This window comes from Podarcis liolepis (assembly GCF_965112155.1).
Source record: "Podarcis liolepis genome assembly, chromosome: 12".
NCBI lineage: Eukaryota > Metazoa > Chordata > Lepidosauria > Squamata > Lacertidae > Podarcis > Podarcis liolepis.
In genome coordinates, this window is record NC_139563.1 from 17,681,280 (window position 1) to 17,705,112 (window position 23,833).

At 45.5% G+C, this 23,833-nt stretch overlaps 1 protein-coding gene across 1 annotated transcript in view; it reads right to left on the reverse strand.

Moving 5' to 3' along the window:
- Window positions 1-210: 210 nt before the first annotated feature.
- Window positions 211-23,833, reverse strand: part of LOC310690345 (uncharacterized protein) — a gene marked incomplete at both ends in the record, with an annotated part of 37,947 nt that continues 14,324 nt past the window's right edge. The window contains one exon of the mRNA XM_083469104.1: window positions 211-375. Within this exon, the coding sequence (XP_083325230.1) occupies window positions 211-375 (165 nt within the window). The remainder of the gene's footprint in view (window positions 376-23,833) is intronic.

Below are 23,833 nucleotides of genomic sequence, written 5' to 3' on the forward strand. Positions count from 1 at the left end.
ACTCAGTCAGTTTGACATGAAATTTATGGAATCAGACAGCAGATAAATGTTTTAGATGGTTCCGTTGGCAAGCATCAGTCAGCATATTTAATAAGGAACCAGGGGACGGTGCTTGCAAACACAGACTATCGATGTTGCTATGAGCTAACATTGTTTATCCTAATAAGGGGGCAGGGAGAAAGCAAGAGCGACATAATTTGCAAACTTATTTCATGTTACTCTTCGTAAGACATTTGTGAGAGCATTTTCGTTCTTTGCCATTTCCTCCACCAGATATTCAGATCTGTTTTTGTGATTGATCGTACAATCAACTTGCGCTGGAGCTCTCAGGGCCTGAGTCTGGGCTCCCAGCAAGTCGCTGGAGGACATGGAACCCTGCATAAGGGCCAATTAACACAAACAAATTAGCACCTGGAGAATGCGAACCCAAATGAACCACCCATGCAGAAATTTTCACAGCACAAAAACTCGCCAGAGTCAATGAACCTGCCTTATTCGTCAAATGAACATGATACAGTTAAAGCACTCTCATGGCACTTGGAGAATCCTGGAAACGGTGGTTTGTTTAGGGTGCTACATTCTTTAATGCATTTCCCATAACTTTCCTTACTGCAAAAGTCCCAATTTTATGTGTGTGTTTAATGTAGTTGTTCTGCTAGGGCAGGGCTGGGGGTCCTTGGGCCCACCAGACATTGTTGGACCCAGCCAGCATGACCAATGGTTTGGAATGACAGGAGTTTTAGTCCAGCAGCATCCAAAGGGACAAGGGTTCCCCAGCCCCATGCTAGGGCAACAGAGAATGCTAATCCACTTTAATGGTGGATTTAATATCCCAGGATGCACGTGAATCCCTCCCCCCAAAATGTTGAGGGTCTGCAGGTGCCCAAAAAAAGACTCCCCATGTTTGTATCTCAAATTCAAAACCTGACTCTGAATTAATTGTTTTTGGCAGGAGTGAGGAACCTATGGTCAAATATAGTCCATAGCCTAATTTTATGTTGGCTGGGGGGAGTCTGGAGGGGCAAAAGGAGGAGAAAGGGGTAAAAAGAGACTAACAGGGTGGAAAGCAGGGAGAGTAACGGCAGGCGGAGCCAGAGCCAATAACAGACAGAGACAAATAATGCTAAGTTTGTCCCCAACCCACTGGTGGTGGAAGAGTAGTGCGGGGGGAGCACACCGCCCCCAGCAGTGAGATCCTGGTGAGGTGCCATCACGGCTGCACCCCCGCCTGCACTGGGAACCATGCCCCCGCAGGCAGCGTGCCACGCCCCCAGGATGCACGCCAGCCCCACCCCGCCTGCTCTTCCCCTCTCCCCTGGTACCGGAGCATGAAGCTCCGCCACTGCCACAACCTTCTCTTTATTGCCTTTTACAAAGGAGATACTAGGACTAAGGGGGAGGGAGCTGACAGGCAGTTCCAGCCTCTTACCTGGCAGGGGCGATACCATGATCACCCTCCATCTCATCTCACAAATCTCATGCATCTGACAAAGCGGGCAGAAGCCCATGAAAGTTTCTGCCACAAGAAATGTGCTTGTCTCTTAAGATGCCACCGAGCTGGTTTTGCTGAAAAAGACTTAACAGCACAAATTGAACCATGCCTACTCACAAGTATGTCCTAATGAATTCAGGCAGGGTTACTCCCAGGTAAGTAGGGTGAGAGTAAGCTCCCTTTAACTCAATAGAAAATACTTTTGAGTGGGCACGTTTAGGTCTGTGCTGCAGCACATGGTTTCCGCCACCAGATACTCAGATCCGTGAAAATGCAGTGTGGCCTGAGTTATAGCAGGTGGATTCCTCCCGCTTTATACTGTTAGGGACACAAGGGTATAGGAAGCTGGCTTAAACTGAGTCACACCACAGGTCTCTCCAGCTCAGTATGGTCTACACTGACTAACAGTAGCACTGTAGGATTTCAGATGGTGGCTCCAGCCTGGGCCCTTCTGCATGCAAGGCAGGTGTTCTGCGCTTGAGCTACAGCCCCATTTCTGCTTATTTTCAGTTGTCAACATTTTATATGTTATTCAAGCTTCTGGAACCCGTCTAAAATGTGTCTATGAATTAATAAGGTAAATTTAACGTAGTTTCACTGACTTCCTCTGTGAAGCTGAGCCAGTTGTCCTTCGCAGATTGTGAAACCCACGGTGCACACGGAAAACTGTTGACTGAGATTTTTGATCAAGGAGATTAGTGCCGGCCTTGGAATAGCTTCCAAAGCCAAATGGACTGTGTACAGTGTTCAGGGCTTTTCTTTTGCCCCTAAATGCACCAAGCTTATGGAGTAATCTTTAGTACAAACTGAAGGCACCAGTCAGACAATTGCCTGTGTTAGCACAACAATTTGTTTTGTTTGCAGAGTACCAATCAGTCTGTTTGTTACTAGCAATGTGCTAATTATTCCTGCTAATTACATGCAAAACATTCATTATCACCTATAAGTGGAAGAGGACCCCTCAGGTTCCGGTGACAAATTGATTACTGTGTTTTCCTTCAGAACAGCACTTCTAGACCATTCCTGTTATTATCTCGGAAATAAATTGGCTTAGCAGGAAGTTTCTCTCTCAAAGGACTTTTTCTTTTCATTATTTTTTAAACAGAGGAGCAGGTTTACAAATACCATATTAAGTTTCCTCTCCTCTAGTTTTTCCCAGGCAGGTATTTCCTGAAGCTCTCAGGAGTTAGAATATTGATTTTACCAAACTCCTAATCTTCCTAAAGTAGACCACGTACTGCTATTTTTCATTATGTAACTTCATTTGTAATCAGAGATCTGTACCCATATATTACTCTGTAAAGAAAGAGAGGCAGAACAGAGAAGAAGAAACTTCAAGTCTGCTGTCCAACTCCAGAAAGACCAAAGGGTGTATGAAACTGCCTCTTAAATGAGGACGGGCCATTGCTCAGTGGGATTGTGAACCTTCTGAGCCTAACTAAAGATAAATTCATATATGGGTATTAATTATTTTCAACAGCCTTGTTGATACACTTTCATACAATACCATTTTTGCATCCTATTTTCATTAATATATTCATTTTTATGGGCACTACTACTTGCAAACGCTGGGCAGCTGCATATTCCCGCATTAGAGGGGGCTGGACTAGATGATCCTCAGGGTGCCTTCCTACTCTATGATTCTATGAAAGGTTGCGCAATTGCCCTGCAAAATTCAGGAAAGTGCGAATTTCAAAGGAGGGCTGTTTCGGTTCTCGTGTCGTTTCAGAAAGTGTGGATTTTGATAAATTCAGCTTTAATGTGAACTGGATCAAATTTGTCCCCCATCACAGCTACAACCCATTGGTTTTTAAGGACGGCAGATGCCATATGCTCCCCAAAAATAGTTCTGAATGCAGATTTCTACCATAGATGCCATTGTAATCAGGTTTTGCTCAGCCCGTGCTCCAAAGTCCTGTGTAAACACCCTTACTTTGATTTTGAGAAGAGGGCCATTTCAATCTGGCTTAGGGTGAAAAGAAAGGTTTAAATAGGTCCAACAAAATAAACACATTTAATTAAACCAAATTGGTGCAAGTAGTTTTGTTTAGAAAAAAAGGGTCAGAGACATCTTGTTTCTTCAAAGTTGACATTTCCTACGCCCAGTTTAGGAAAACATGGTTAGCCCATTTCCCCTCCTTGACAACAAAATAACACCAGCTTTTAAAATATTCCTTCCTTCAGGTTTTCCTGGCTTGCTATTTTGTTTGCTTACCCCATAGTCCTTCAGCAGAGACATGTATTCCCTGGCTACGCAAAATGCAGGAGGGAAAATAGTATCCTTCTCAATAATTTATCCTTCTGAAACAAGATTTGATTTAGAAAGGGGACAAGTATAACTGGGAGGGGGGGAATACGCAGCAGAAGCTAAAGTGATAGCATCATTCAATTATCCACCTCATTTTGGAAACTTTTGAGTGATCGTTGGCTTATTTCCTAGTGCTCTGAAATTCTGGATTTCGCAGCAGATGTAAAGTCAGAATTCCTACATTCAGAGACAGAAAAGCTGAATAGATGTCAGTTGTGATGGGCTCAAACCAGTAGTGAATGCAGGAAATGAAATCTCTGGCAGGTCCTGAGTGCAGGGGCAAAGAACTGAAGGCAGCTGAGAGAGGAACCTTGCTGAAGCTAAGCAGGCATGGGTCTCACTAGAGCCAGGATGGGAGACCACTGGAGAAAAGGCCTTGGTTCAGTGACAGAGCATCTGCTTTGCGTACAGAATGTCTCAGGTTCAATCCCCAACATCTCCAGCTAGGGCTGGGAATGTCCCCCTCTCTGAAACCTTGTGAAGCCACTAGTCAGAGTAGATGATACTGAATGACAGGGCCGGCCCAAGACTTCTTGGCACCTGAGGCAGATCCTAAAATGGCATCCCCCTCCCCACCAGGGAAGAAAGTGTGAGGGAAGCTCTACAAGGGACGGGCAGGGGTGGGGTGGGGAGAAAGATCAACACTGGGTGAATCCTGCCACCTGATGCAGTTGCCTCATGGGTGAGCCAGCCATGCTGAGATAGATGGACCAATGGTTGGACTCAGTATAAGGCAGCTTCCTAATGCAGTTGTCACATTACAAAATAGCTCACACATTTGGAGCACGGCATACAGTTCTGGTCTTTTTACCACTAAAAGGATAAAATTGGAGAAGGTTCAGAAAAGGGCTCTAGTGCGCAGGTCTTGCTTATGTGTATTTGGTTGGCCACTGAGAACAGGATACTGAACTAGATGGGCTATTGGCCTGATCCAGCAAGCTCTTCTAATGTTTGCTTACAAGCAAAATGTCAAAATTAGAAGCTCCTCTTCCGTCAGTCGGTTAAGGAACAGGACAACTTGTAGAATCCAGACACTCCCAGCGTGCGGAAGGAGGGCCTGGTTTTAGAACTCATGACTGATGTAGCCGCTTAATGCCTGGATGGGACACACTTTTGGATTCTATAGGGGAAAGGTGGAACAAAAATGGAATTAATGGAATTAATGAAAATGGAATTAATGGAATTAATGGAATTAATGAAAACATGCTCCAGTATTTATTTATTTTTCTGAAACACTTCAGGGATACTTGTGGTTGAACTCCCATGTCAGTGCTCAACATGATGTTGATGCTGTGTACCACCAATTGGAACAAGCACCCTGGTCCTCTCTGCCCAGCCTATCCATCATGTCTCAAACAGAGCTTCCGTGAAAGTTCATTCACAGCCAACACCCTCCCTGAAGATTTCAGCCCTCTCCCTGTATACAGAGCTAGGATAAACAAACAGATGACTCAAATGAATGGCAACTATCATGGAAATTGTGAAGGTATGATGAGGGAAGCTGTTTGGAAGTCCAGTTAATAGAGTATGCATTCATGAGACTGTGACGGAGAGGGAGATTAGTGAGCTAGAGGAGAAGGAGGGAAATCCAACCTTGGGGCTGAATGGAATAAGGCCACATTCACACCATACATTTAAAGCACTATGATACCTCTTTCAGCACCCATGGCTTCCCCCAAAGAATCCTGGGAACGTCAGTTTGTTGAGGGTATTGAGAGCTGTTAATCCCCTGTGGGATAACCAACCTCATACAACCAACATGCTTAAGTCTAATTAATGCATGAAGGGGTTAAGACCATAGAGTTGGTTGTCCTGCCAAGCGTAGCTGGTGACTCACCCTCACCGTGGAAGGAAGGGTCATCAAGCTCTTTGTTCTTCCTTTCCACCATGTATAGGTGCCAACTCCTGGGAGCCGAGGCCCCTTTGTCCCCCCACCCAATAACATATTTGAGGGGGGGGCCCAAAAAGGTTGATGAGCATTGTCATTCGAATGGTGTGTGTATGCTGCTTCTTGTGATCAATTATGCAGGGCAAGGCTCCCCCAATATTTTACTCAAGTCAACACCCCTGCCACCATGTGAACTCCTGTGAGTAAGGACCACAACTCAGCCACAATTTCTTAGTTACAGAATTCTTGGAATGGAAAGCTTTCAAGGAAACATAGAGCCAAATACTGCTGGTCCTTCAGTAGAGTCGAGTCCATCTCTCCACATTCCCAACCTTTGGGCCTCCCGTTGTTGCTAAACTACTAGTCCCATCGTCCCTAGCCATTAACCATGCTTGCTGGGGTGACTGGGAATTGTAGTTTGGCAACATCTGGGGAGTCAAAAGTTCTCCACAGCTTTCCTACAACCTGATGGAATGACTGAAGTGAAAGATGTTAATTGAAGGAGCAGCCTGATAGATCTGTTCTTTCAGCAGAGTGGATGGGTGTTCCGTTGTTCCTCCTGGTAAAGCAGCCAATGGCCTGCCTGGGTGGGTCATGTAACACCAAAGGAATGCTCTAAGCTTTAGTTTCAGTGGCTCACCTCATGGGGAAGCAGTTCCCAGAGCCCAGGTTCCTGGTTCTAGCGCTGCTATCTCTTGACAGCCACTCATTGTCATGCCCCAAAATGCCAGAGGAAGAAGAAGGCGTGTGCCATTGCATATATCTTCTCCAGGGCTGGGGAGCCTGATCCAAGAGTCAAAGTAGCATGCAAAGCTCTAGTTAAATTGTCTTCAGTTGCACTGATCAGGGGAGGGAAGTGGTGATCCAATCATCTTTTTCCCATATACACCCTTTCACCACCCATGTGGAGAATCTGCACACACATAATGCAAGTCTTCTCTTATTCTTTATTTCAACACAACCTAGTTGTTGTTTTTTCATTTGTCTTTTACATATTCCATATTTGCCATCATGGATTTTTCCACTGCAGAAAGAACTTGCAATGCCCTGAAGGAAGATTCACAATGAGGCTGAACGATATAACTATATCAGTTCTTTTTTTTCCCCTCCCCAGCAGTAAGTGTGGTACAGAGTGAAGCTAGAGGAAAATCAGACGTCATTACCAGAGATAGGATGTGTGCATGAAGATGCAGGCTACGTGAAGCTTGGCATTTAGTGCCGCTGTGTACACACCATACTTGGTGCACATTTCACCACCAAAAGCAGAATTCCCAGCACCCTTAACAAACTACAGTTCCCAGGGTTCCTTGGGGATGAGGGAAATATGCTTTAAATGTATGGTATTTATGCAGCCTGTATTACTTCCACACCACTGCTAAATGTCATGCTCTTTACTACCGGCGGGGGGGGGGATTTTTATGCACAAGGGCCATGTTTCCTTATTGTTAACTTTCTAAGGGCCACATGCCAGTGGTGGGCAGGATGAGTTGCAAAAGTGGGGGGAGCAATTAATATCAATTTTGTTGAGTATAAGTAGTGCTGGATTTACGTATAAGCTAAACAAGCTATAGCTTAGGGCCCCGCTCTCTTGGGGACCCCCCAAAAAACTAATGGGGAAAAACTGGATGTACATTTCGAAAATATAAGCTAAAAAACAAATGAAATAAAACCTACATACAACAACTGTTTTGTGTTGTGTAGGCTCCTATGATGTAAGTAATGGGCCCCGCCTGCTAGCCTGCTCCCTAAAATATCACTGGTTTGTTCATTTCTATATATAGGGTACCTACATTTTGCATGGACTGGTTGCATGGCAACATGTGCAAATGGCTTTAGATACCTATTATGTCCATAAATTACCATATAGTATATATTCAACACAAAAAACAGTGACAATTTGTTGTTGACAAAGGACAGCTGGACATATAAAGGGCCCCGTTACCTTCAGTAGCTTATGGCCTCATCAAACCTAAATCTGGCCCTGAGTATAAGCAGCCTTACATGCCTCCAGGCAGCAGAGGGCAGGGTTGAGACTAACAGAGAGTCAGGGGGAAATACACTTTGTGGTTTTAGCTGGAGAACTCTCAACTTGTGCCCCTTCCTTCTGTGTGTTCTCTCTCGCTCTCTTGCTCTCTCCTGCATGAGGCAGTCATGAAACTACCTCCAATCATGTAGACATAAAATCCAAAGGTTTTGAGGCCTCAGATAGATAGGCCTGGAGGGCTGCAGTTGAGGGTCCTCACCTCTGATGTACTGCAGATGACCTAAACATGCCCCTTATCTCTACCTGCCCTTTAGTGCATTTTCCTAAGGGTGATGCTCTTTAAGAAGACCACAAGCAAGCTGGAACATTCAGACCCTCCAAGTGTCCCTATTTTCCAGGGACATCCCTGATTTAGAGAAGCTGTCCCGGTTCTGATTTCATCCCAGAATGTCCCGCTTTTCCTTAGGATGCCCCTATTTCCACTGGAGAAATGTAGAAGGGTATGGAGTTATCTGAACCCCAAGCCGTGTGAAGGCAATCCTGTATAGGGAAGGTTTTTTTAAATGTTTAATGCTTTATTATGTTTTTATATACGTTGGAAGTCGCCCAGAGTGGCTGGGGCAACCCAGTAAGATGTGTGGGGTATAAATAGCAAAATTAGCCTTATGGAATGGGACGTCCCTATTTTCACCGGAAAAAATGTTGGACGGTATGCATGTTCAGAGGAGGGCAATGAAAATGGCCAGTGGTACAAAGAACAACTCCAGTTCAGGAACTCTGAAAGAACTTGGTATGTGTTGTCTGGAGAAGTAAAGATGTAGGTGACATGCAGGGGTGTTGCTATTTAAAAGCCTTGGGGCATAGGTCCATAAGCAAAATTTGCATAAAATTTACACATGCTAATTTATAGGTATGCATGCACATGAAGGTATTTGAGCTAATTATGGTCACTTTGGGCTCATCAGAACTGCATTTTGCAGTACACCTGGCTGCCATGTAGGCAAGCTAAAAATATTTTTTAAAACCCTGTTGGGGGAAAGGGCACAGGAACATATAATAGGAAATTGCTTTATACCGAGGCCACATCTGCACTGTCCATTTAAAACAGTATCATACTACTTAAAATAGTCATAGCTTCCCCCAAAGAATCATGGGAAGTGTAGTTTGTCCAGGGTTCTGAGAGTGGTTAGGAGACCCCTATTCCCTTCACAAAGCTCTAGTTCCTAGAGTTCTTTGGGAAGAAGGATTGATTGCTAAACTCTGAGAATTCTAGCTGCAGACCTACCTGAAACAAGAGAAAATTCCCTTTGGAGTTCAGTCTGGAGGCTCCAACCAGTTTCCTGATTAGTTAAGACTTTTTATTCAGGAACGCGTCACAGGAAAGAGTCCATGGCAGCATTATTTCTGAGGTAGACCACCCTACTGTCAAACTGTAGCAGGCGTTTCTTCCTAATGTTCAGTCAGAATCTCCTTTTTTGTAATTCAGTTCACCTCCTGCCCTCTGGAGCAGCTCGTTCCATCTTCCTCATGACAGCCCTTCAGATATTTGAAGATGACTATCATATCACCTCTCAAATCTTCTCCAAGCTAAATATCCCCACTCCCTCAACCATTCCTCATAAGGCTTGGTTTTCAGACAACCCCTTAAACAGAGGACTTCTTCAAACAGTGGGCTGCCTTTCAAATACAGGACTGTCTGCACTATGGCAGTGCATCATGGCCTTCAAGCACAGCTCCTATATACCAGAAGTGTGTTTTGCTTCAGACTGGGAATGTTATCCTGTTGGAAGCAACATTTACTGGAACCAAGGTTGCAAATCTATGCACACTTATCTGAGAGTAAGTCCCATCAAATTCAGGATGTCTACAGATGAAATATATCCTGGAAGGAAATATATGCAGGATGGAGCATTTGGTCTATGAAATTTTGATTGCGATGGAGGGACGGACGACGACCAGGTGCCCTTCCATAAGATCATCAGCAGTTCACATAACATTTCACAGGATGCACAGCGAAATCACATCACCAGACCCCAGAGCAAGTGTACAATATCGGGGCAACATATTGGGATTTCCTCAGTGCATTTATTTAATGTAAGCCGGGCATAGTTCAGCAAAAAGCTCACATGAGAGCTGTTGGTTGCCATGAGAGCTGCCCTTTAAAAAGCAAAAGAAAAGCCTATGATTATTTGCATACATTTACATGTGTTAAAAAGCACAGCCATTCAGAAGAGAAACAAGGGTTCACTTTAGGAAGACAAACTCCTGGCATATGATTGAGTGACAGCAAAGCACACAAAGGCCGATTGAAAAACTTTATCGGTCCTCTCCATTCAAGTCCCACTTTTCTGATGACAGCAAGGTCAGCCAAGGATGTCTTGGGTCATTCCTTCTGCCGATTTTAATTTATGATGGGATTCTTTATTCATTTTTGTGTGTGTGTATGTGTGTGTGTGTATGTGTATATATATATATATATATATAGAGAGAGAGAGAGAGAGAGAGAGAGAGAGTGTTCAAGTGCCTTTATTGGAGGCAAAGGAAGGGGAAGGGACACGGCTCAGAGCTCTTAGGCCAAGCCACAGAAGTTAAGGTAGAAGACAGTGCTGTCAAGAAAGACCCCTCCCCTCTCCCTAGATGAAGCAGGCCCCACTGATTTAGCAGAGAAACCTACATACTTCCCTCTTAACCAGTCCAAGCATAAAGGCATGTCAGCAAAGCATTCCTAGCAGGCTGTGACAATAGTAACACATCCTTTCAACCTAATGGGTCCTGAGCTCCCTCCTTTGTCTGCTGATTAACTGCTCCATTCAATGACCAGACCGCTAATTGCATGCTCCTTATACATTACTGTAAGAATTAATGAGACACAATTACAGCTCCCAGAAATCGGAGGCCGAGATTACCGCAGAAAGCACTCCAACTGAATGAGAACTCCCCTCGAAGAAAGGGGGAGATCCAGCCAATTGTTCCCAGGAAGCAAGAACATGGTGGGGGTTTTCCTTTGGGTTGAAATTTCTGTATTTATTTGAAGCCGGTTCATAATTAGGCCTTAGAGAGTTGTAGGGGAGGAGAAAAGGAAAATTTGGGGGGCAAAGGGGGCAGCAAGGAGAGAGAAGACTTGAGAACCAGAATTCGCTAGCAAAAAAAAAAGTAGAGGTGAAGAGATGAAGAAGATGCCAGTGAAAGGAGGGGAGTATAAGACCTGCTTAGATGCCTTCAGAGCATACAACCTATTCCAAGCGTCTTGTGTGGGACATAGGGGGTCAATGTCCAAGACCCCATCAGCCTATGGGGCCCCCAGGTGACAACACTGATGCCTGGTTCACACCAGAACTAGGGAACATGCAAGTTCCCAGAGAGGAGCTCAGAACCACTTTGCTCCTCCTTGGTCCTTTTTACTGCTGTACTGCTCTGAGATTAGCCAAGCCAGCATGGTGTAGTGGTTAAAGTGCTGGACTAGGAGCTGGGAGACCTGCTTGGTCATGAAGCACACCGGGTGACCTTGGGCCAGTCACTTTCTCTCTTCCTATCCTGCCTCACAGGGATGTTGTGCAGATAGATGGAGGAGTATGAATGCCACCTTGAGTTCCTTGGGCAGGGAAGGTGGGATAGTAATAAATTAAATTAAATTAATGTTTGTCTTTGCCTGTCATTGAAACCAGGATGCATGGCAAAGCTCTTTCCTCATTAACCATGAGCTGTAGCCAAGGAGCCCAGATTTTTGCATGGTCCCAATAAACCATAGTTTGGTTTACCACGTCAAGTGAAACAGGTTGGTGATGGGGCCAGTGACAAACAGGCCCAGTGTCAACACCTTGGCTGGCATGAGTATACCAGGGTCCACCGGGGCCACCTGGTCACCACCACAATATCCATCCTTTCTTCTTACTTTGAAGAATGTTATAGTCAAAGATCAGCCAACCAGATACATGCTTGGTTGCAGGTGCTCTGCCCACTTTGGCAAGTTTCTACATACCTCTGGGCACTCACACACATCTCTCCATGGGATCTAAGTGTCTACAGCAAAGCACCATAGGTACCGGTATTTGCTGAATCTGCAGAGGAAGGGAATTCCACAAATTAGGTGTAGAACGCTAAAATCCTTTCTGCAAGTGATTGCAGAGCAGACCTCAAGGACGTGTGGCATGGTCGAAAGTGCCTCTCCCTTGGACTTTGAAACAGTAGAGTGACTAGGCAAGAGTACTTCACAGCAAAGCAGAACAAAGCCCCAGATTCAAATAACTGGTAGTTTGTGCAAATTTCTGAATAATGCTTTTTATAAGGTAGGATAGGGGTATGGGTGTAGCCAGGATTTTTGTTGTGGGGGGGGGGTAGAACCAAGCTATCTGTGACTCAATTGGTCAGTTACTTAAGTATTTTTATTTATTTACTTGATGGGGGGGCTGCCCATGGGTGGGGGCACTGGAGATGAGTGTGTGGAACCAAGGAGTCAGTGGCCTGAAAAACTTTGGGAACCACTGCTCTAAACCTTTATCCAACTCAACTAAACCTTTACCCAACTTTTGAGGTGATTCAAAAGGAACAGCTGTACTGTACAAGGAACAAATACAAAAGATGCTTATCATGGCTGCCTGCAAACCCCACCCCCCAGGGTCCAAGACATCAACAGTCAAGCCCTAGCCATCGACACACAACTATTCAGCCGGACAAGGCTGCAGCTCTGCCGATCTCGGTTGAGATTCATGGAAAATTGATGTTCTCTTCTGATGCCGTTACTCACATCATGTCCCCTGCTGATCATCACACACCATTCCCTGCTGAGTGTAAATGCTGCTCTCAGAATGTAACACTCTTGGCAGTAGTCGGCAAAAATGGACTCCCCGCCGCCGACGGCTGCACCTCACTCATCACGCACTCCGGCTTGTCAATTGAAGTGCTGCTAGGAAGCCCCACCAAGAAGCGATTGAATTAGTCGTGTTAACTCAGCTTTCCAATATGGTTGGCATCACGGGACGGAAGAACGCTGGTGGGTGGGCAGGCTGGTGAAATGTCTAATGAAATGTAGGGAAGGCACAAGAACACAAGAAGAGCCTACTGGAACAGGCCACTGGCCCATTGAGTCCAACATCCTATTCCCACTGAGGCCAGTCAGATGCCTGTGGGAAACCTGCAAGTAGGATTTGAGCACAAGTACACTCTCCGCGAGGGATGCGGGTGGCGCTGTGGTCTATACCACTGAGACTCTAGGGCTTGCCAATCAGAAGGTCGGCAGTTCGAATCCCCGCAACGAAGTGAGCCCCCGTTGCTCGGTCCCTGCTCCTGCCAACCTAGCAGTTTGAAAGCACGTCAAAGTGCTTTCCGGCAGGAAGGTAAACGGTGTTTCCATGTGCTGCTCTGGTTCGCCAGAAGTGGCTTAGTCATGCTGGCCACATGACCCGGAAGCTGTACGCCGGCTCCCTCGGCCAGTAAAGCAAGATGAGCGCCACAACCCCAGAGTCATCCATGACAGGACCTAATGGTCAGGGGTCCCTTTACCTTTACCTTTACACTCTCCGCTCTCCAAAATCCCTCTTGATTGGATGTCCATGAGTTCTAGTGTTATGAGAGATGTAGAAAACTTTGTCCACTTTCTCCATGCCATGCATAATTTTATACACTTAAATTGTGTCACCTCTTACTCACCTTTTCTCCAAACTAAAATGCTGCAGCCTTAACAACAACAACAACAACAACAATTTCTTACTTATATCTCACCCATCTGGCCAGGCCTCCCCAGACACTCTGGGCGGCTTCCAAGATGATATTAGAAACACAATAAAACATCAAACATTCAACATTCAACATTAAAAACTTCCCTAAACAGGGCTGCCTTCAGATGTCTTCTAAAAGTCAGAGAGTTCTTTATTTCCTTGACATCTGATGGGAGGGCGTTCCACAGGGCTGGTGCCACTACCGTGAAGGCCCTCTGTCTGGTTCCCTGTAACCTCACTTCTCACAGTGAGGGAACTGCCAGAATGCCCTCAGTGCTGGACCTCAGTGTCCGGGCTGAACGATGGGGGTGGAGATGCTCCTTCAGGTATACTGAGTCAAGGCTGTTTAGGGCTTTAAAGGTCAGCACCAACACTTTGTCTTGTGCTCGGAAACGTACTGGGAGCCAATGTAGGTCTTTCAGGACCAGTGTTATATGGTCTCGGTGGCCACTTCCAGTCACCAATCTAGCTGCCGCAATCTGGATGAGTTGCAGTTTCCGGGTCACCTTCAAAGGTAGCCCCACACAGAGTGCGTTGCAGAGGTCCAAGTGGCAGATAACTAGTGCATGCACCACTCTGGCAAGACTGTGCTTTCTACATAATAGAGTTTCTCCATCCTTTTGATGATTTTGGTTGCCCTTTTCTGCACGTTTTCCAACTCTACAATATCCCTTTTGAGGTGAGGCAACCCAAAGTCGACTTGGTATTCAAAATGTGGTTGTGCCATAGATTCAAAGAAGTCTGCATGCACATGAAAGCTCATACCAATAACAAACTTAGTTGGTCTCTAAGGTGCTGTGGGTGGCGCTGTGGGTTAAACGACAGAGCCTAGGACTTGCCGATTGGAAGGTTGGCGGTTCGAATCCCCACGACAGGGTGAGCTCCCGTTGCTCGCTCCCTGCTCCTGCCAACCTAGCAGTTCAAAAGCACATCAAAGTGCAAGTAGATAAATAGGTACCACTCCAGCGGGAAGGTAAACAGCGTTTCTGTGCGCTGCTGTGGTTCGCCAGAAGTGGCTTAGTCATGCTAGCCACATGACCCGGAAGCTGTACGCCGGCTCCCTCGGCCAGTAAAGCAAGATGACCCCAGAGTCGGTGACAAATGGACCTAATGGTCAGGGGTCCCTTTACCTCTAAGGTGCTACTGGAAGGAATTTTTTTATTATGATGTTGGCAGTTTTATTTTTAATTCCTTTCCTAATTATCCCTATGTGGAATGTGCATTTTTCACAGCTGCCACAAACCGAGTTGTCATCTTTGCCAAGCTATCTGCTATGAAAACAACCAGAGACGGGCAGGTAAAACAGCATCATTTTGCATTCCACCCTGTGTCTGTTGCATGCAGCAGTGTTTCCATTCCACTGAAATTCAGGTTCTGCAAAAACAACATTACTCTGTTCAGGGAAGTTTTAAATATTTAACGCTGTACTGTTTTTAACACTTGATTGGGAGCCGCCCAGAGTAGCTGGGGAAACTCAGCCAGATGGGCGGGGTATAATAAATTATTATTATTATTATTATTATTATTATTATTATTATTATTATTATTACTACTACTACTACTACTACTCGGCTCACTGTTTGCTGTGGCCACATTTAATCACATTGTTAAGGTCTCCATCTGGTTAGATGGGAACTCACCTGGGAAACCTACGCAGGTCATCTTGAGTTCTAGCATGAAAGAAAGTTTAACTGCAGTTAAAAATTAAGGTGGCTATAATTTATTCGATTTGCATCTCTCCCTTCCTGCCAAAGCAAAATGTCAATATAGTACAATTTAAAATCAAATCAAAACATATTTAAAACCATTGAAAAACATTTTTTTTAAAAGAACACCTAAAAACATTGAAAAGCAATCACATGCCCTCACAGTTAATATTTTCATGGCTGCCCTCACCAGCATCTCTCAGCCATCAAATACCATCAACATGATGTGCACTGAGAGGTTGCCTCTCCTCTAAACCCCAAGGTCATCGTCACCTGAGACCCTCCTCCAAGTAAGTCCCTCTGCCACTAGAAGTGTTGATGCAGCTGGTGATGGATAAAAGGGCTTTTCCAGTAGTTGGCCCACAGGTGGGGAGTACTCTCTCCAGGAGAGACCCCTGGTTACCCACTAGTACAGTTGAATCCAGAGACCTCTGTCTGTCACCGTTATGCATTCTTCTTTAGCAGACTGCTTTTAAAAATATCATATATATAAAAATCTGGAGCATTCCATAGATAAGAAGAATTTTATTCTTATCTCTGCAAATGCTTTCCGGTGCTTTGCGTGGATGGTGAAACTGGCATGCCCTAGTGTTTACTGATACTTATCAGATTCCGCCTACTTATTTGTTCCAGGGATAGTGGTGGATCCTGCCTCCACCCTGCTGCTGCCGCCACCGCCAAGTGTTAACATCATGTTAATAGAGCTGGCAAAGCTTCTCTCTGCCTTAACCAGCCTGTTGTCATTTCCCAGCCCAGGAAAACGCCCCAGGAAATGAGGATCTCCAGCTAAATTTGGCTCTGGAAACTTCACTGGGAGTCAAGCAAGTGGGAGAGGCAGTTTTGGGGGAGAGGTGGAGGCCAGGGGTGACCAGGTGTCCCACTTTGCAGAGGACAGTTCTCTATTTGAAGCACTGCCGGGTCCAAGTCTAATAAGGGCAATAGCACAGCACTAGAGCATCTTCCCCTTATGTAGAAGGTCACAGCTTCAACCCCCATCATCTGCAGGTAGGGCTGAGAGGGACTCCTGTCTGAGACCCTGGAGAAACATTACCAGGCAGTGTACACAGTACTAGACTAAATGGACCAGCGGTCAGATTCTGTATAAGGAAAAGACAATGAACCATAAGAAGAGATAATGGACGCATTGACATTGCCCATGGCAGCCTGAAGAGGCACAGAGATCACCTGGTCATAGACTTCCCTGCTATAATGAGATGCATTTATATTTTAACCATGGGAATGATTTCATGGAATCATAGAGCTGCAGAGTTGGAAGGGACCCCAGGGGTCCTCTTGTCTAACTCCCTGCAATGCAGGAATCTGAACTAAAGCATCCATGACAGATGGCCACCCAACTTCTCCTTAAAAACCTCCAAGGAAGGAGAGTTCACTAGTTCCTGAGACAGTCCATCCCACTGCCAAACAGCTCTTACCATAAGAAAGTTCTTCCTGACGCTGAGTAGGAAACTCCTTTCTTGTAACTTGAGTCCGTTGGTTTGAGTCCTACCCTCCAGATCAGGAGAAAACAAGCTTGCACCATCTTCCCTTGAGCTATTTGAAGATGACTATCATATCTCCTTTCAGTCTCTTCTTTTCCAGGCAAAACACACCCAACTGATCCATTTCCATATGCAAATATGTGTCATTTTTTACAGTACAGTGGTACCTCGGGTTACAGACGCTTCAGGTTACATACGCTTCAGGTTACATACGCTTAAGGTTACAGACTCCGCTAACCCAGAAATAGTACATTGGGTTAAGAACTTTGCTTCAGGATGAGAACAGAAATTGCGAGGCAGCAGGAGGCCCCATTAGCTAAAGTGGTACCTCAGGTTAAGAACAGTTTCAGGTTAAGAACGGACCTCCAGAACGAATTCAGTTCTTAACCCGAGGTACCACTGTAATGCATTTCTCTCTCATTTTCAGGCGATGCATAAGCAGCCTTCCTGCTTAGCCCTCTTCTCCCATCTGCATGCTGTGCAGGGCTAAACCCAGGACCTGCCGCTTGCAAAGCAGATACTCTGCCACTGAACAAAGCGCCCTTGGAAAAAGATCCAGCTGCAAGTTCCATATGGATATGCTGGCTCCTATGCATTCCGCAGTTGCTGCATCCAGTGGCGTTGCTGGAACAGCTGTTCCCTTACCTGGCTTCTCCAGCTCCTGGTGCTTGGCCGCATTACAAATAAAGTACCCAGAATTGTCCCCCAGTTTGGGAAGTAAACCAAGCATGTGGGCATGTGAAGCAAGGCGCTTTGCAGTGTGTCACTTGCCAGGGTACCTGTGCAGGGACACCAGGCACCTGGAGAAAGGTCGACTGTCTCCTGGGGTTCCTGGGAAGCTGCTGAGCACGCTCAGGACAGTGTTCCAAGTACAAGGAGTCCTGGAACATGGAATATCATGGGCACCTAAATATTAAGCTGCCTTGGGAAACTGCATATTTCAGGGATGCTCCCAGCCCCACCCCACTTGGGACATAGCCATTTTGGAATCCCAGGGAGGAATGGAGACCACACAATTCCGGCTGCAGTTGCCACCATCCAGGTTGAAGGCCAGAGTTTCCAAATTTCTGGAACTGATCTATTATTATTATTATTATTATTAGCCAGGCTATTTCCACATTTTGGGGAGCAGCGAGAGGTTGCTGATCCCAGGCGAGGGGCATTCATGCCCCATCCACTAGCTACAACCAAGAGAGAGATTGAAGTTGTGTAAAATTCGAAACCAATGCAGCACAAGGTGCCAGTGTGGGAAAGCCCCCTTTTGAGCAAGGAGGCGATTTGCCTTCCTTGATGGTTTGCCAGATGTCCCCAGTTTCAGGGTAATATTTCTCAACACTCAGCACCCAAGGGACAGGCACAGCCAGCGTCAAAGTGTCTCCTGTGTTCAGGAGAAGCTGCCAAGCTCAGGAAGGGAAAGAAGGAGGACAGCCAAGTCTTTCTGTTGAGACTGGTCTCTCATCAAGATCGCCAGCAGGTTCGGTGCTGAGAACCTGATGTCATATCCCTAAGGCCAAGCTAAACATTTCTATCCCAAAGATCTCTAAGAACGTACCCTGCACATGCTGTAATAACTTCCCCAAAACACAGAATCCCAAACACACTGCAATGTTGCTTTGGTGCTATTTTATGAAGGCCTCCTTATTAAAGGAGTTACAGTTGCAGGACGCGGGTGGCGCTGTGGTCTAAACCACTGAGCCTTGGGCTTGCCAATCAAAAGGTCGGCGGTTCGAATCCCTGCGACAGGGATGGTGAGCTCCCGTTGCTCGGTCCCTGCTCCTGCCAACCTAGCAGTTCGAAATCACGTCAAAGTGCAAGTAGATAAATAGGTACCGCTCCGGCAGGAAGGTAAACAGCATTTCCGTGTGCTGCTCTGGTTTCGCCAGAAGCGGCTTAGTCATGCTGGCCACATGACCCAGAAAAACTGTCTGTGGACTCCCTCAGCCAGTAAAGCGTGATGAGCGCTGCAACCCCAGAGTCGTTCGCGACTGGACTTAACTGTCAGGGGTCCTTTACCTTTTTTTATGCCAGTTGCACAAATAAAATGAAGGACATGCAGTGCATAATTAAACTATGGAACTCACTTCCACAGGAGGCAGTGATGGCCAGCAACTTGGATTTGAGGATTTGACAAAACCATAGAGCATAAGTCTATAAATGTCTGCTAGCCACGATGACTCTGTTCTGCCTTCATGGCAAGATGGTTCTGAATACCAGTTGTTGGAAACTACAGGAGTGGAGAGTGTTATTGTGCTTTTATCCTGCTTATGGATTTCCTATAGGCATGTGGTTGACCACTGTGAGAACACGATGCTGGATTATTATTATTATTATTATTATTATTATTATTATTATTATTACTGAATTTATATACTGCCCTATACATGCAGGTCTCTGGGCGGCTTACAGAATAAAATCAAAATATAAAACCACAAAATCCATAATCAAAATAAAAACAAAAACCACCCAATAACACCCCCCTCCCAAAAAAAACCCACCCCAACATTTTAAAAGGGCATTGGATGTCAATCAAATCAACCAAAGGCCTGGTTAAAAAGGAACATTTTTGCCTGGCACCTAAAGGTGTATAATGAAGGCACCAGGCAAACTACCCTGGGAAGAACATTCCACAGATGGGGAGCAACTGCAGAGAAGGCCCGTTCTCGTGTTGCCACCCTCCGGACCTCTTGAGGAGGAGGCACACGAAGGAGGGCCTCAGAGTCTGGGTAGATTCATATGGGAAGAGACGGTCCTTGAGGTATTACGGTCCTGAGCCCTTTAAGGCTTTATAGGTCAAAACCAGCACTTTGAATTAGGCCTAGAAACTAATTGGTAGCCAGGGCACTTGGACCAGGATCGGTATAATATGCTCAAACCATCTTGCTCCGGTGAGCAACCTGGCTGCTAGATGACTAGATGGGCAATTGGCCTGATCCAGCACGCTCTCCTTTTGTTAAACCCCAGGGAACATCTGCTAGTTAATGCTTCCAATGGGGAGCTAGATAGGTCTGACTCAGTACAAGGCAGCGTCCTGTGTTCCTGTGCTACAGATCATTCTTCTTCAGAGTCAGTATGCCTCTTAAGTTCACTGAAGTCCCACATGGGATGGGCAGCACTTTCATGCCCTATTTGTCAGCTTGCATCACTATCCGATAGGCCATTCCAACAGAACAAGTTGGGCTAGATTGATCTTGCCCTGACCCAGTAGGCATCTAATGCAATAGCCAAACCCAACTGACCACTCCTCTGCCGCCCACACATGCACTGAAAACATTTCTTCTTTATCGGCAAATCTCCTTCCAAGATTCCCCCAGCCCTCAAAACATCACTTTCCCATTCCCCAGCTCTGATTTCCCCTTTCAAAAATTATTTTACCCACAAATTAATTTCGCTATCCAAGTATCCATCCTTGCCAAACTCATTTCCCCTTCCAAAAATTTGTTTCCCAAAGTTCCCACTCAAATACATTTCCCCCTCTCTGTTTCCCTGCTGCCACCCACCCACCCACCCACACCCACGGCTGGCCAAAAAGAAAGGAAAAAAGTGATTCTCATTGTTTTTGCCTTAGCCCTTGCCAGTTATTTCTCTCTGAGACACCTTCCCTTCTCCATCCTCCACTTAAACAGGCCCAAAGGTGAAACACTGAGAGGATAGTGAGAAAATGCAGTACCATCTATTCAGCAGCAACCAATGTAAGGAGACACATAGCAGTGGAATCCTAACCATTTCTCACTCTGCCTAATGGAAGAGCCGGCCCTTCACCTCTGCCTAGGACAGGGGTGGAGAACATGTGGTCCTCCAGATGTTGTTGGGTTCCAATTCCCATCCACCCAACAAGCATAGTCAATGGGTCAGAGATGATGGGAGTTGCAGCAACATCTGGAAGGTGTGGCATCCCTGCTCTACAACAACATTAGAGCTGTTGGGATGGTTGAGATTGTGTCGAACCCTCCAGATTTACCACTGCAGTATAACTGGCCCATTTTTTGTGTTGCTGTTACAGCCAATGGACCTGGGCTGGCATTTGGTGGCTGAAATTAATCCATTATGTGGCTGGAGTTTTTGTTTCAGCCCATTTTTTAAAAAAGCCTGTGTTTAAGGTAATAAATACATTCCGTTCCAGCTGCTGCCTGGGAAGGCTTGGAAATGCAAAGAGAGTGACACTCCAACCTTCATAACTATTCTATTTTTGAAAAAAAAGAGAAAAAGAAAAGAAAATCACCAATGATGCCGTGGAGTGACAGGAGAGGGGTGGGAGTCATCATCAAGCTGTCAATCAATTTTTAATTGAGTCTGATCTCAGTCACATACAGACAGCAGCATAAATTGGATTCTAAGGGTGAATTCGCATTGGCATTTCACTTCTCGAAGATGCTGCTGGATGAGTCCCTCCTGTTACAGAGTTTGCAGTAGTTTAAACTACTGTTGGAAAAATCAAGCCATAGTTTACTGCTGTCTCCCCTGGGATACTTGAAAGAGGCAGCATGGACAGTTCTGGACTTCAGATTAACTCCTTGTAACCTCTTGGGAAGAAATAATTGGGTAGAGTGCTCTTTTCAAAGACCGGCATCCTCCATACACCTTAACTCTCAATGTAAGGGAATATGAGATAGCTACGACTTTTTCTTCACAGCACAGAAACAGAGCAAAGGGGAACAGCGCTGGTTTAATCATGCTGCAACAGCAAGGTGAACTTTCCAGCAGCGGAGTGCTTTCACAGGGAATGGGGGAGAAAATTATTGTTGCCTGAAATATCCCAGACCAGTGATTCCCCAGCTGTGAACACTAACGTTCTGAGAAAGGTGCTGCAGTGTGCCTTGAGACATAATGTACGGTGATGATTTCCAGGGAAGTTGAAATCTTGCTCACCATTTTGTGGCATTTTGGTTGGTCATAATAAACTTCATAAAGGTACTGCCCCAGTAAGTTTGGGAAGTTTTCTTATGGCTGCCTTTCCTTGTTTAACTTACTTTTTAATGCACCAGTTTAATGCACCTTTAATGTACAGTGGTACCTCGGGTTACATACGCTTCAGGTTACATACGCTTCAGGTTACAGACTCCGCTAACCCAGAAATAGTACCTTGGGTTAAGAACTTTGCTTCAGGATGAGAACAGAAATCGTGCTCCGGTGGCGCGGCGGCAGCAGGAGGCCCCATTAGCTAAAGTGGTGCTTCAGGTTAAGAACAGTTTCAGGTTAAGAACGGACCTCCGGAACAAATTAAGTACTTAACCCGAGGTACCACTGTATAAAGGTAAAGGTAAAGGGACCCCTGACAGTGAAGTCCAGTCATGAACGACTCTAAACTTGCACTGCTCATCTCGCTTTACAGGCCGAGGGAGCCGTTGTTTGTCCACAGACAGTTTTTCTGGGTGGCCAGCATGACTAAGCCGCTTCTGGTGCAACGGAACACCAACACCAGAGCAGCGCACAGAAATGCCGTTTACCTTCCTGCCGGAGCAGTACCTATTTATCTACTTGCACTCTCATGCTTTCGAACTGCTAGGTTGGCAGGAGCAGGGACCGAGCAACGGGAGCTCACTCCGTCGTGGGGATTCGAGCCACCGACCTTTTGATCGGCAAGCCCAAGAGGCTCAGTGCTTTAGACCACAGCACCACCCGCGTCCCATACCAGTTGTATAGACTGGCTTATTTGCTAACGCTTCCCATTGGTCATTTTAGCTTTCTGTACAGCACCTAACATTTGTAGTCACTCAAGAAATGAAAAGCAAAATGTGCAAGCTACTTTTGTTGTGGTTGCAGGCAAGAGGTGCATTCAGTCCAGAGGCCCATTAGCACAAATATGCACCATCCACTGCCTATCGAATGTACACCCATAAAACTATTTGCACATGCCATCTCCGCCATGCCTCATGCCCATTTTCATTCTAGCCGGTTTATATAACTGAACCTTTTGCCCTGCTACTAAATCAAGGTCACCCAGAGAGCAATCTTACTTTATGCCTCTTCCTTTGTCAGGAGGTCCTTGCGAAACAGCAGTGCAGTCCCAGTTAAGCAAGTTTACGAGTTCCCTTACAAGCCGTCTTGCAAGCGCCTGGCTGCATTATTGCATCCAAGCCTATCGTTAACTACTAATTATTATTGGAGGTAGGTGTGCCTGTCCTGATGGATCAAGGTGTTTTGCTGCTGGTGGTGTTTAAAACCTTTGCACAATATAACATTTTATTATTTATTCTGTTCATTATACTAGTATTTTTAATGAAGAGCGGGTTAGAAGTTGTCTGGAGTCAATGAATAAATCCCTAGATAGCTTAGTTAGCACAGGGGAGAAGGCTGTGTCCCTATATTCAAGCCATCCCATGTGTGCCTGTTTTTTTGAAATGTCCATATGACATTGTCCTTATTCAAGTGGTAGCACACATTCCCCCCCCCCCAATTTAATTTGCATTTTTCTCATGCATGGATAATGCAGCAATTGGGTTAGGGGTAAATCTGATGTAAAAACTGCAAGTTACCCAGCTGTGGACATTGTGAAGGTGGGTTTATTTGCTTGTTTACATGTGTGGTGTTCTGTGGCTGGTTATCACCACATCGATCACCACAACCCCTGCTTCCATTGGCAAGGTGCTCCCTGGTGAGCTTTGGCAAGGTTCAGCAAAAAAAAAAAAAATTAGCCTACTGTTTTGTGTAAGTCTCATATATCGAACTTGTATATTGTTTTCTTTAAAAACAAACTGGCTGCACACAATACTACAACAGAGCTCAGGTTTTCGGAATGCAGGTAGAATGGGCTACCGGCAGGACCAGGCACCACACAGACATCTCTTTCATTTTTTTATACCACTGTATTTTACAGGTCTGATATAGCAGAAAACCTGTATCTCAATAAGTAAGAAAAATATTCTTTTGGGAGGGGTGTGTTATCCTGAACTTTACTCTGGATTTTCTTTATTTAGACATCATGCCACTGGTTCGCTTCAAGGTTTAACTTATCAAATCTGCTGTTGTAATTTGACATGTATAGATATATTATTTCCAAAGAAGTGTGCAATGAAGATGCATGGTTCGCTCAGGTGTATTGCTTTCTATATGGTCTTTGGAATCTGTCTGTATTATTAGGTTGGGGAGGGTGTGTGTGTGTGTGTGTGTGTGTGTGTGTGTGCGCTCGCATACGTGCACACTTTTTTTTTTAATTGGCTGCACACAAAGGTAAACAAATGTCTGTGTGCATGCCCACAATGTCAACATTCAGATTGGAACCTCCTTGGAGCAGGGACCTCAATT